The sequence below is a fragment of the Microtus ochrogaster genome, chromosome 22 (assembly GCF_000317375.1).
Source record: "Microtus ochrogaster isolate Prairie Vole_2 chromosome 22, MicOch1.0, whole genome shotgun sequence".
Classification (NCBI taxonomy): Eukaryota; Metazoa; Chordata; class Mammalia; order Rodentia; family Cricetidae; genus Microtus; species Microtus ochrogaster.
The window spans coordinates 1,442,117-1,455,935 of NC_022023.1; the positions used below are offsets into that span (position 1 = coordinate 1,442,117).

A 13,819-nucleotide genomic window follows, 5' to 3' on the forward strand; every position below is an offset into this window, starting at 1 on the left:
CCAGCCTGGTCTACAGAGCTAGTTCCAGGACAGGCTCCAAAACCACAGAGAAACCCTATCTCGAAAAACCAAAAAATAAAAAAAAATAAAAAAAAAAAAACAATGCCAAACACCCTTGGCCATCAGGGCAATACAAATTCAAACCACTCTGAGTTTTCATCGGATAGCATGGCTGCTGTTCAGAAAAAACAGCAAGTACTGGTGCCTGATCTTTCTGCGGGGAACTCTGTTTCAGATCATCACACTTTGGCTTTATCTTGAGTGCCAGGAAGGGAGAGCAAACAGCTGTAGTGCATTGACTTCTTCCTAATGTGCACAGGGAAGAAAGGAACCTCATGAGAGAAAGACTTTTCTTCAAATACTGCCCCATCTTGAGCTCCCAAGCCCATGCCTCCTTGCTTCCGTGAGGCGGGTCACAATGTACATTCAACCCTGAGAGCTCATGGCATGAATACATTGCCACGCCCACATCAATTCCAAATAGCTGGCCTTGCAAAAGGGATGCATTTTAGATAAACTTGGACTCATCCTTGGCATTAATTTTGACTGGACACCGTAAGAGAAACAACGTTGTATATTGCTCTTAAGTTTGATGTTTCCCCTTAATCTTCCTTTCCCATTTAGTTCTAGAAGTTGAAATGTCAAGGCCAAGGTTTTAGGAAGAATACCTGGAGGATCTGTGTCGTGGGCCGATGCGATCCTGGCCCTTAACAGGAAGCAGAGGTGTGGGTCACTGGTGTCCGCATCCCTGTTTTGTGGTCAGTGTCTCCATGTAAAACTGGCAGCTGTTGTCCCTTACAACAGTAGTAAATTGCAGCGACCACATCCAAGTCCGCGGTTAAGTTCAATCACAAAATGTTTGTGCTGCGCCTACGAAACTTCTGCTTCCATCAACAGTGTGCAGGTCATCGTACCTGTTCTTGAGAATTTCTCATCTTTGTTTACCTTCCGTAGGTTTCCACTGTATCCGAAGGGGGGAGAGAAGCTGCAGTTTGATTACGGCGTCTACCTTCTGAACAAGAACATAGCCCAGGTAAGTGACCTCTCATTTCTCTGGCTCCACCGTTAACCCTCCCTCCATCATCACTCACCTCAGCCGACAGTTACAGGGCAGTGCTGTTTGTCGGCCATTGTCTTATTCTGTGATGTTGGCCTGAGTTCGGAGACTCGGTGGGTCTGTGCTGGAATCCATCTCTGATGGTAGCCGCCCTTTTCTAAGTTCCTCCTGGAAGGCCTGGGCTCGAATGTGTGGTCTGAATAATCCCTTGGCTCTGCTGCTTGATTGCTAATAGCTTTCTCCTCTTCGACCACTTCTGGGGACTCGTCTTGTGTTATTGTTTATGAAGTAAAAGTTTAGTGCTTTTGGCAAGTCCGTAATGGTCCTCCTCACCTCATTATCCGGGGCCCGAAGGGAAAGACCAAGCCTGTGTTCTTTCCAACCCATCTTGGATTCTTGTGGTTGCCTCAGCGTCCCATCGCGTGGTGTCTGTCCACGGACCGTAGGGCGGGCACCAGATGCCTGAGTCTGTGTTTTCCTGAAAGCAATCCATAGCATTTCTTTTAGTGCAGTTGGCTCTACGTCAAGAGGTCGGCGTTCCACGAATTTTTCAGCTGCAGAGGAAGGCCTGCTTGGGTGCTCTCCTTGCCTTTGGACACCGTCGGATTGCAGCACCATGTGGTGGTGTAGCCACAGTTCCCTCTTCCTTAAAGACATTGTCAGCTGGGCCCTCGGACCTTTGCATTTTACAGAAGTAATAAGTTTTGCGATGCTTCGCTTTTACGAGCCTCAGTGGCCTTTCCTCCATATGAGTCTAAAAGCCGATCAGACTGGAATTATTCTTCCATATGTGTTATCTTCGTTTTCCTTCCCCACAACAACTTGAGTTTAATGTTGGGTTTTTGAAATGTGCTTTTTATGAAGATCGTTATCCTTGTCTGAAATTGGATCCCGTTTCTAGTTTGCCACACTGCATTAACCACTTGCTTCCTAGCTCAGGCTCCACACGCTCGGGATCACAACCACCTTCACCCTCACCTTCATGTGAGGGCCACACACACAGGCTCTGCCCGTGACTCGCCTTCCTCGGGCCCTTCTTCCCACCATTGATGCTTTTCCTCCCTCCGTTTTCTGTCAAAGAAGCAGGACTTTAGTATCAAGGCTGTCTGGCTCACACACATCTGTCATAGTTCTGTTGTTCCCGGAAAAGACCATGCACTGACATGCGGGTCTAGTCCCAAAGCACCACACTAGTGTCACACCAAGGAAGTCGAAGTAAATTAGTAAATAAGCGAATCGGCCAGCTTGTCCAGGGCGCTCAGCTAGAGCGGAGAGAGCGTAAGTACAGAGAGCGTACGTACGGAGAGAGCGTACACACGGTTTGTCTAGCAGTAAAAGCAGTGCTGTTTAGAAGAACAAATTTCTAGTCTGAGTTCAGAGGTTCTCTCCTGCCCTGTGTTTCTGCTGCTGGATTTTGACCTGTGCATGTAGACACTAGATTTGGAAGCTTCCAGGTGCAGCCTGCCCTGCTGCAGCACCTGGATCAGATAGATAGATAGATAGATAGATAGATAGATAGATAGATAGATAGATAGATAGATAGATAGATAGATAGATAGATAGATAGATAGATATGCTTATCTCTCTCTCATAAATATACATCAGCGTCAAACTCAAGACTGCGTGGACATGTCTTGTTCCCAGAAACGGAAAGTGGTATACAGAGACGCTAAGAGTAGCCCAGCTGGAAGGCCAAGTGGAGGCTGCCTGTGTGTGGCGGGAAACGCGCAAGTCAGCGCCCTGCTTCAGCTCACAAAAGGAGCACTTCGGAGCACTTCCCAAGTAGCCCCTGACTTCCTAACCAAGCCCAGACCACAGTGCGTGTCAACCAATGTTCTCACCTGCGTGAGAAGTAGCCTACCTGTGGTGATCGTGTGTTTAGCTTTGTGTTCTTTAGGGGCGGGCAATAGCTTGCTTGCCTGCCCTAGGAGATAGTCGCTTGCTCCCTGGTGTCTTTTTGTTTCTTCCAGACAGACTTCTGTAGCTTTGAAATATTGTGCAGGAAGCCACTTTTAAGCACACGAAAGAAACTTTTAGTAAATTTGTAGCCCCAAGAAGTTTGGGAAAGTTTCTTTTTGTTTCGACCTTCCTGGCATCACTTTTCCACGTTCTGATTTGTAATAAAGCTATTAATAACTGTGGTTTGTAAGCCAGTCTCAGCCATCCAGTGTGTGTAGCCTTGGAAGGATTATCTGGATACTGTAGCGCATGTTGTCAAAGAAGAATCTGTCTTCTCTGCCAGTCCCGTTTCTACCGCATCTCTAGAGATGTGAACAAGCCCTGCCATTAAGACAGCCCCACCTCTGTGATTTACAGGCCACGTTAGTGGAGGTGGATGAAAGGGCTGGCGTGTGTGAAAGTGCCAGAGAAAAGGAGTGAAGTCATTTAATGCCGCATCCGTACTGTGGTTGAGGGTTTGAATAGTCAATAGGACCTTTCACCACAACCAGAAGTCGTAGTAAAACCACTTTTCTGGGGGAGGAAATGACAGAACTTAGTAATATTTGTTACTTTAGGATTTGGGATCCGGCCAGCCCGGGTTCTGAAAGCACAGGCCTTCAAGCAGAACCCTGAAATACCATGGGAAGAGCAGAGAGCCCGCTTGCCCTCTGCATGCCACCACAGTCTGAGGTGTACGTGTGCAAGTAAGTCCAGCACAATGTCTGTGGCAGCAGCGGCCGCTCACGTCTGTCCAGAGCCAGTGCCCCTTAGTAGCAGACAGCCTTCGCTGTTGGGCAGCAGGAGATGCTCAGGCCTGAGTCCTGCATTGTAGCCCGTGCCTGGAATCCTCGCGCTAGGGAGACTGAGACAGGAGGATCGCTGTGAACTCCAGACCAGCTTGGACCACATAGTAAGTTCCAGGCCAGCTGGAGCTAGTAACAAATCTAAAAAAAAAAAAAAAAAATAATCCAAGAACACTCCCAAGTGTAGTATAATTAGCATAATGAGCATTAATTATTTTAAAATGAGGTGTCTGTGCCTGGGGGCGTAGCTCAGTTCGCGGAGCTCATGCCTAATAAGTTTCAAGGCTCTGGGTTCCACGCCCACTACTACCAAGAAACAAAGATTCTTGCTTCATTCGACTTCTAGTTGAATGGGGAAAGGCATACGGTAAATAAAAGCATTTCAGACTGTAGTAAGTAACGTGCTAGAGATTAATTAAGTAACATAATAGAAAATAACTGGAGAGGGACCTGCTTTCGACAAGGCTGCCAAGCAAGCCTTATAGAGGAAGTAGTTGTTGCGCTAAGGCCTGGATGACGGCTGAGAAACCAGCTGTTAAAGAATAAGGGACGGGAAGTTCCTTTCCGTAAAGCCATGGCCACAGCAGGGGCAAAGGCCAGGGCTGGGAAAAGAAGAGGTGCATGTGGCTGGAGCGTAAGCCCTGTTCTTCTGAAGAGGCGAGCGGGTCTCTGCTCCCCCTCCCCTGTCTCTCTCTCTTCCCTCCTCTTTACCCTTCTCTCAATAAACTCCTCACTTCATAAAACATAAGGGACCATAGAACAGGGGAACCTTTAGGGGGCACAGGGAAAGCCTCAGCCTAGTTCAGAACTCACATGGAAACGAGGGACGATGACATTTGTTCTGTTCCTTCATACTCTGCTGGTCAGCAGACTAGGCACAAGCGAAGAGAGGACCGGAGGTACCATGTGGAGGATGAATTCATGGGCTGACTATGGGAATTAAGGGAGAAAGAAATTACCAAGAATAGGGTCTGGGTCTTATGTATGAGAAATAATGCTATTTATTTTAAAAGGAGGAATCCAGAGATGAAGGAAGCAAATCTGCTTTGGGAGTTAAGTCCAGGTTGCTTTTTAGAAATCGGGATAGCTTCATTAAGAGGACAAAGGGATACGTGGGTTGGAATCCATTGCTGTAGTCAGTGCTATGATGGAAATCTGGGGAAAGAAACCTCGGTGCATTGTTTAGCTCTATGGAACCAGATGAGGTTAACAGGAAGAAGATACAGAGCTGAAAAGAAGGGGGCATGCAGTGGAAGTCACATTTAGAAGCTGATAAAGGGACTGGAGAGACGGCCCAGCAGTTAAGAAGTTGATATGGGAGGCACAGGAGCACACAGAAGCAGGAAGTGAACAGGGAAGGATCAGAAGCTAGCAGAAATGCATCCAGTTCCCCTTCCAAACTGGGAGGGCTGTGGGGTTCAGGAAGTAACTTGTGGCTGTGCTCGCTTTCATTCGGTTGTATTGGGGAGGTTAAAATCTGGTTTCTGGAACTGTATTTTTGGATGTTGCTGTTGGGGGTACATTGAAACAGGGTGGCCTCAAACTCCGTGTGTTGCTGGAGATAACCTTAAACTTCTGATTCTCTTCTCCACACTGGGGAGGTAGAGACAGGAGAGAGTTCCAGGCATGAGCTACAGGGTGAGCTACAGGAGACCCTTTCCCAAAAAAACAAAACAAATCCAAAAGAAGGTGCTGGAAAAAAGATGCTTCTGGATGGCAGAAACAAACATCTGGTCTCTCCGTGTCTCAGAGGCTTTGAGGACAGTGGCTCCACATAAGGCAGGGACAGGGAGAAAGCCCAGCTCTTTGCTCACCTGCAGAACACTGGCCAGTGTGGCATAAAGGATAGTGTGTGTTACTTTTCATACCACGCTGTATGAGTGTGAGGACCTCAGAAACCACATAAAAGCCAGCCTGGCGTGGCCACTGCCTGTAATCCCAGCAGTCAGGTGGCAGAGGCTAGATCCCCAGCGCAAGCTGGCTAGCTAAATAAACTATCCAGGAGATCCTGCCTCAGGAAATCAAGTGGAATCTACTGACACCTAACATCAATTGCAGGTCTCCGCACTCATATGCGCACTTACACACGTGTTCCTTGTATTCCATGCACGTGCCCCTGGAAGCCAGAAAAGGGCATCAGGGTTTTTGGAACTGGAGGTACAAATAGTTATGAGCTGCCATGCGGGCGCTGGGAATCGAACCTGGGTCCTCTGCAAGAGCAGCCAGTGCTCCCAACCGCTGAGCTGTCTTTCCAAAACAAAATAGTTTTTTAAAAAATGCCCATGGTGAGGCAGTAGAGTATGCTGGATATGTAAAATTCCCACGCGCCTTCCTGATAGTCTGTGTCATGGGAAGGGGCCCTGCATGGCTCTCTCTGTGTGGCCCAAGGATCACAAGAGGCATTTGAGTCACCAACTGAACTGACACTTTCTCACACAGCAGCCTCTGGCATCAGAGAGCAGTCCTTCAGACTTTGGGTATTTGACAAACATTTTCTCAAAAATTACTAAAGTGGGCCTGCCCTTAAAGGAAATGAACTGATGATAAAACTCAAGATTTTGAATAAAAGATTAGCATTTCAGAGCCAGGCATGGCAGCACACATTCGTGATAGCACATGAGAGGCGAGATAGCAAGACCCTGCCTTCAACAGCAGCAGCAGCAGCAAAAGACCTGCATTTGCCACCAAGACTGGCAGCTTTCCAGTCCTAACAGCTGTTTTGTTTTGTCAGATATTATATAGGACACATATATGCTCTATAAGCTCAGTTTTCAAAATGGCCCTTACATATGAAGTCATGCACAGGTCAGGGTCCTTCAACAGTGAGAAAGACCAATTAAAGAACTGCAGTGTCTAAGATTGTGAACCGCTTTCACACAAGGCTCGGTGTTTCTCATAAATTACCTCCAGGTCCTTGAAGGTTGTTAGATACGCCTCTGTCTTCTAGCTGTAGATGTAGGTAAGGCCGGGTTTTCTTACAGAGCAACATGGTAAGAAAATGAATGCAGAAAAATCAAACTTCAGTTGTTTTCATTTTAAGTAATAGATTTCATTGTTTCTTTAAAATTTATTTTTACGCGTATGTGCGTGTAAACCTTGCACACATGGAGGCTGGAGGAGTATCAGGTCCCCGGAGCTGGAGCTGCAGCTGTGAGCTGCCTGAACTGAGCCCAGGTCCTCTGTGGGATCAGCAGTGCTACTCATTGCTCAGCCATCTCTAGCTCCTGTTATTTTTTTAACGAATTAATAGTTCTCATTTCCAATATATCAAATGCTAGCATAGATGTGGCCCACATACGCAAAAGGTCTTTGGGGGCCCTCACTGATTTTCAGAGTGTAAAGGAGACCAAAGCCTTTGAGTCACTGTCCTAGACACTGCGGCCATGCGGGCTTCCTGTGAAAGCCCTCAGCTGCTCACTCCCTAATGGGACAAGATGCACGTATCGGCCCCAGACGTCAATCCTGGTGTGAGACCAGACCTACCCACGTGAGTTCCGGTGCACACAGCGGCTCAGCAGCCCCTGTGGACTCTACACCCTCTCTTTCCCTTTTTTAAAACCAGGCCCTCTTCTTCCTCCCCAAAAGCTGAGGGACTGAGGACCTAAGGGATACACTGTACAGCCATGACAACTTAGGTTCAGTTGACTGTAAGGACTTTGGTGTGATTTCAACCCTATGACCATCTCATGTCTGTGTTAGAGATCTGGAACTGCCCGTGTGGCGATTTATTTCTGTAGCTTCACAAGCCTGTCACATTGTTCCAGATTAAGTATTTCCTCTAGCTTGATGGCGATTGTTCCTTTTTTAAAAAAATTCAGGCCATTCTGTGGATTCCGCATAGACCATTATCTCTGTGCCAAAAGTTAAGTAAAACAACAATTAAGACCTTTGGACTGGTGCTCATTACAGCCATACGTGTGCTTGCCCGGGGTCTCCATGGCTGTCCCTGTTACTCTGTCCCTTCCTGTCCCCACGAATTACAGGCTTTATAGAAAGTGGAAGTATGGGGCTGGAGAGGTGGCTCAGAGGTTAAGAGCACTGACTGCTCATCCAGAGGTCCTGAGTTCAATTCCCAGCACCCACATGGTGGCTCACAGCCATCTGAAATGAGATCTGGTGCCCTCTTCTGCCGTGCAAGGATACATGCAGAAAGAACCCTTTATACATAATTATAAATAAATCTTAAAAAAAAAAAGAAAGAAAGTGGAAGTACCCTCCCCTTTTAAACAAGCCGTGTCCTGTGAGGTCATGGTCTTTCTCTAGCACTCACTAGTGCCCACAGTACATGGCTGGACAGGATCAGCCTACATATTGGTAACTTAAATCTGTGCACTCCTCTCCAACATATATACGACACAGGGAGAAATGCATTAATTTTGTGAGTCTCCTGGGAATTAGGAATACACATTCCAAAGGTTGCTCTTTCTTTTTCCCCACTAGTGCTGGGGATTGAACATGGGACCTCACACGTGCTCACCGAGCACACCACCGTGAGCTACAGTCCCCAGCCCTCCAAGAGTATTTTCATAGTCAGAATGTTCCCCCCATGCTGCCAACAAAAATTTGGCAATAATGTAGTGAAAGCTCATATTTAAAATTCTTAAAAAGACTTTACTAAGATGTAATTGACGTGCCTTACAGTTCACCCATGGAAAGCATAAAACCCAGTAGCTTGGTGTACACACACATACGTGTTGATGTAGCAACCCGTTTCACACACATGTGGCGGCCAAAAGTCAACACTGCGTGTTTTCCCACTAATCTCCTCACTGTTGTGTGAGACAGAGTCTCCCTGTGATCCTGGAAAGCACATCACTTACTTTAGACCACTGTTCAACAAGCCCCAAGGATCCTCCGTCTTCCCCTAAACACTGAGGTTACAGGCACACATTCTTACATGGAGATCTGAACCCGGGTCCTCCTGCTTGCACATCCAGCCCTTCACCCACCGAGCCTCTCCCCAGCCTCACCGTCCTTTAATATTTGGCAGATGTTCCTTCAAACACAGTCAACTTAGGACCTTGTTGTTGTCCCCAAAAAGGAACCCTATACCCATTTCCCAGAGCCCCTTCCGCTTTCTGTTCTGTGGATTTGACTGTTCTGGACATTACATGATGATGGAGTCATAAAATTGGGGGTCTTTTGTGACTGGCTTCTTTTGCTTAGCATAACATAATGGAACATGAATCAGATGTTCTTTTTATTGGCAAGTCATTTTGCCTATTATAAGACATATAGAGGTGAACCATACTTAGGTTCGTGAGCTGATACTCATGGTTTTGACCTTTTGCTTATTATAATATTGCTGCTGTGAACTGAGGTGATATTTTGTTTGTGTTTTAACAAATAAAGCTTGCTGGAAGATCAGAGTGCAGAGCTAAGCCACTAGAGGCTGGCCAGGGAGTGGTGGCACACACCTTTAATCCCAGAACTCAGCAGACAGGCAGAGATCTCTGTTGGTTCTAAAAGAGAAACAGAGCTCACACAAAGGCGATCCCAGAAGTTGGGATCCCACATCTTTAATCCCAGCACTTCCTCCCTTCCTCTTTGTCTGGCCATCCGGGTGCACACGTGCATAGTGAATGTGTATTTAAATACAGGGGATATATATTTAAATGAAGATTTTTTGACAGAAAGATATATATGGTTCTCTAAGGTTTTCATTTTGAACTTAGAGAGGTTGATTGCATGTTTTGTGCTTTAAATGATTGGTTGAATATTTATCCACTCACATGTTAACTTTTAAAAGAACTATCATCAGTTATTAAGCAATTTCCTAGACATTTCAAGTATTATTTTGGCTGTAATTACCAAAAGTATGGAGGATGATGATACACCGATAAGACTTTACATCACTGGACTTGTTTCCAGCTTTAAACTGAAACGAGAAACCCACACCAGGAACGTCGTCTGTAATTAGAAAAGCAGAACTGTAGCTCTCCTCATTTCGCTTATTTCCGGACGCAGCGCCCATTCACACGTCCCGCCTCTGTTGATTGCAGAAGCCCGGCAAGCGTTGGCATTGTCGTACTCACGTCGCTCAGCCACAGAGCTACTGGGTGAACACTCTGAGAGCAGGGCCCATGCTCGCTGGTTTCCTCCTAGCTGGCAGCACTCTGTGTCTCATAGGCCTCGCTTTCTTCCCGTGGTTGGGAGCTGAGGGGTACATCCAGCATCTTGCTAGGCTTCTCATCTGTGACTCCTCTTCTTCCTCTGTCCTAGTTCTACAAGACTCATTTTAGCTTCTTAGTCTGCGGGGCTGGCTTTTCAAAGCACCTCCACAAGTGACATCTGCTGGGAGGGAGCTATGCAGGGAATGCATCTCAGCGGAAAGGAAATAAAGAAGGATCCTGGCTGGATTCTTTGTGATTGATTGAGCCTTATGAAATGAATCATGAGCCATATGAAAAATGAATTTGGTCTGATTTTAGTTGGCATCAAACTGACCAGCATAGCTTAGACATAAGATATTTGGAAATTTATAAGCTTGAGTTTCCAATGAGAATAAAATTAGTATCCTTATTAATGTAAATTTAGCAAGTAAACAGCCAAAAAAATAGATTAAGATTAACTAATAGAAAGGCAGCATAGCGGAATGGCTAAGCACTTAGCTGGGCGTAGTAGCCTACTTCTCTCATCATCCCAGTACTCCCAAGGCTGAGACAGGAGGATAGCGACTTCAGGGCAAGCCTGGGTTGTATGCAAGACTCCACTTAAGGTGGGGAAAAGTGGGAGATATCATTAAAGCAGTACTTTGTGGGAAATGTATAGCTTATAGAATAACAGCTAAAAATGGATACCCAACCCAGGCAGTCTGATACAGAGTGCCTGTTGTTCAAAAGTGGAGACATGGCTCATACCTGTGTAGATCGGACTGGTCTCAAACTCCTGATATTCCTGGGTCAGCACCTGTGGTGCCCAGAGTACATAGTTAAAATAGATACAGTTTTAAATAAACAGTTTTTGATTGTGCAGTATGTTGTACTTCCTGCTTTTTCTATTTAACTATACTGTAAATACAGTTTCTGTTGGTAAGTAGAACTATATGGAGGTTGTTCTATAGTACGGATGGACCACAGTGAATTTAACAGCTTCCTTATTGGTGGAAATTAGGGTCATTTCCAGTATTCCTTCATTCTTTCACTGTAATATTGGCCTTATATGTGAGAATAAATATATAGGCCAGGTATAGTAGTAGCTCATACCTGTGATGCCAGCATTTGGGAGGCTAAACAGGACTGTCAGCTGTAGAGACAGACGGCTTTAAAGCAGCTTGGAAGAAGAGGAAGACACCATGGCGCAACAGAGGCCGTGAGCCCTATCACATGAAAACAAGGAACTCGAGGCCTGGGAGAAGTGACAGTGCCGACCAAGAAGTGAACCCGGTCCTTATTTGCCCAGCCACAGACACAGCCTCAAACTGACTCAGCCCAGACAATCGTGCTCTGCTTCAGAAGGCAGGAAAAGCTAACGAATCCTAAAGATGCAGGGCAACCTCTTTAAAGCAGGAGAATCATAAATTCTGGTTTCTCCTTGGCTAACGTAGCAAGTTTGAGTCCAACCTGAGATACATGAGACCCCCGTCTCAAAGAGAGAAAGAATTTGGCACCATCCAGTGAAGCTGAACATCTGTATGTGAGAGTGTTTATAGCAGCAGTGTGCACGTTAGCCGAAGACTGGAGCCCAGCTGAAATCTGTCGGTAACATGTCCATCATTTATCACAGTGTGTTTCCATACGGAGGACCTCGCCACCATGAAACCATGGCAAAGATGAGGACAGAGTCCACTGTCGAACGAGATCCCCACGGTGCTGTCCTGTCCACACACAGCTCAAAACCAGGCAAAGGTCAACAGTATTGTTTAGCAGTGGAAACTATGCACCAAATCGTGGCTTTGTTGTAGTGGGAAAGGGGCTCCTGGGGACCCCATGGAACCCAGAAACCTCTGTCTGTAGACTGAGCTGTGACTGCACAGGGTTTGTTTTATTGTCTCGGTCCTTGCACCTGCATGTCGGGTGTGGCGTGCTTCTCCGTGTGAGGGGAGCATGGAGCACTGTGCCGGGGGAGGGGGGCATGGAGCAATGTGCCGGGGTGTGTGGAGCACTGTGCCGGGCAGCGTGGAGCACTGTGCTGGGGTGTGTGGAGCACTGTGCCGGGGGGGGGCATGGAGCATTGTGCCAGGGGCGTGGAGCATTGTGCCAGGGGCGTGGAGCATTGTGCCAGGCGAGTGCTTGTCGCCTCTGAAGACGTCATCGACGGTCACAGAAGGCATTGTTTTATTGTCAAGGAGAGCCTTTTGTTTACTTAGCATCACAGATTAGCATATCTGCTTTTATTGGTTGCAATAGTGTATATGTAGGCAGAGTGGGTTTTTATGTGTGAGTTCTATAGACCTGATCATCATAAAATATTCCCATGTTATTAGTTCATTTTCAGATGTGGAAGCAGGCTTGGACTAATTTTTCGTGGAGAAGAATTTTTAAAAATTGACTGAAGGAAATCTGTGTGGAACATTTCTGGAATTTTCCCCTTTATATTATGGAAAGGGACGTAGGAAACAGCGCTTGTGGGCATCCTAAGGACATGTAATAAGTTCTCCACAGACGAGCAGGCTGGTTTTAGACAGATGTCTTTCCTTCCAACATTCCTACAAGTGTGTGGGATTTCCCAAAAGGCCGGTGGTAAATCTGTGGGCATTTGCTGAGTACAGGTCAATCCCCTGTGCCGAGCACTGAAATCAAAGCTCATTAGAAGAGTGGGAGAACCTGTGTCTGTGCCGTCCACAGACTAATTGCGGCGGTCACTCTATCCAAAGATGGCTGAACTCTGACCGCCAACCTAACCACAAGAAGGAAATTACTTTGTATAACTAAGCCAAAAAAAAATTTTTTTGGATTTCATTTGTAATGTCACTTCGGATTCTTCCGGAAGACTTGTGAGGCTTTGCTTTCTTTTAATAAGCTCTCGTAATGACAAGTCCTCCCCGAGGATGAAGTCATCCAGGCGGAATGTGCCTGTGTCTTAGCTCTGATAAACATCACTTCATGCTATTTAGGAGATTAAAAAAGACTAAAACATGTAAATGTGACTTTCGGGTTATTACGACGAAGGAAGCCCATGGCCCAGCTATCCAAATAGCTCAGCCCCAGCCTGTTCGGAGCGGCGGGCTTGCCCAGGTTGGCAGGCCTGTTCGGAACTCACAGGGCTGCCTTGTGAGCTGTCCTGGAATGTAATTGCTCTGTCTCCTAGGCACATTTATGTGTCCCTCTGCCCCTCGCCCTAATTTATCATCTGCTTTATAGTAATTCCGCCCCGACAAGGCCATCAGGCCCCACCGAGGACGCATTTTCTAATCAGTGACATGAGTTTATATCTCCTTATTAAGATGCCCATTACATTCATACCAGGCGCGATAACATGGACACTAATGCACTTCCCGTCGTCCATCAGGGCGTTTTTATTTATTTCCACAGAGGCAGCATTAATCGCCGAGTGTAAGAGGCGAGGAGGATGTAGGGCTTTTAGTCGTGGTCTAAGGTATTTTAGCGTGATGTCGCTGGGAGAAGGGAGACATCATTATGCTGTCGTTTTTATTCCCTGCCCCGTCCTGAAACACAGTCATTAGGATGTACTTCACTTTGTTTATTTTAAAAGTTAATTCATAACTTTTGTATACTCATTTTCCAAACAAAACGTGTTACCATAGTTTCCCTTTATAAGATGTGTCTTCCTTTTCTAATTTTAAACTGAATATACCGAGGTTTGTGTACTTTTTGGACACACAAGCCAGATAGTACTCATTGAATACACCATACTAGGTTCTGGGTCTTGGCAGAGTGAATCGAAAGTTTTTTCTTATGAAAAATAGTGCATAGGCTGCAGAGATGGCTGGGTGGGTCAGAGGCCACGGAGATGGCTGGGAGGTTCAGAGGCCACGGAGATGGCTGGGTGGGTCAGAGGCCTCAGAGATGGCTGGGAGGTTCAGAGGCCACGGAGATGGCTGGGTGGGTCAGAGGCC

General features: G+C 46.5%; 1 protein-coding gene across 1 annotated transcript in view; it reads left to right on the plus strand.

Moving 5' to 3' along the window:
- Uvrag (UV radiation resistance associated) overlaps positions 1-13,819 on the plus strand; it is a 224,483-nt gene that overhangs the window by 169,483 nt on the left and 41,181 nt on the right. The window contains exon 13 of the mRNA XM_005357528.2: positions 955-1,033. Coding sequence (XP_005357585.1) covers positions 955-1,033 — 79 coding nt within the window. The remainder of the gene's footprint in view (positions 1-954; positions 1,034-13,819) is intronic.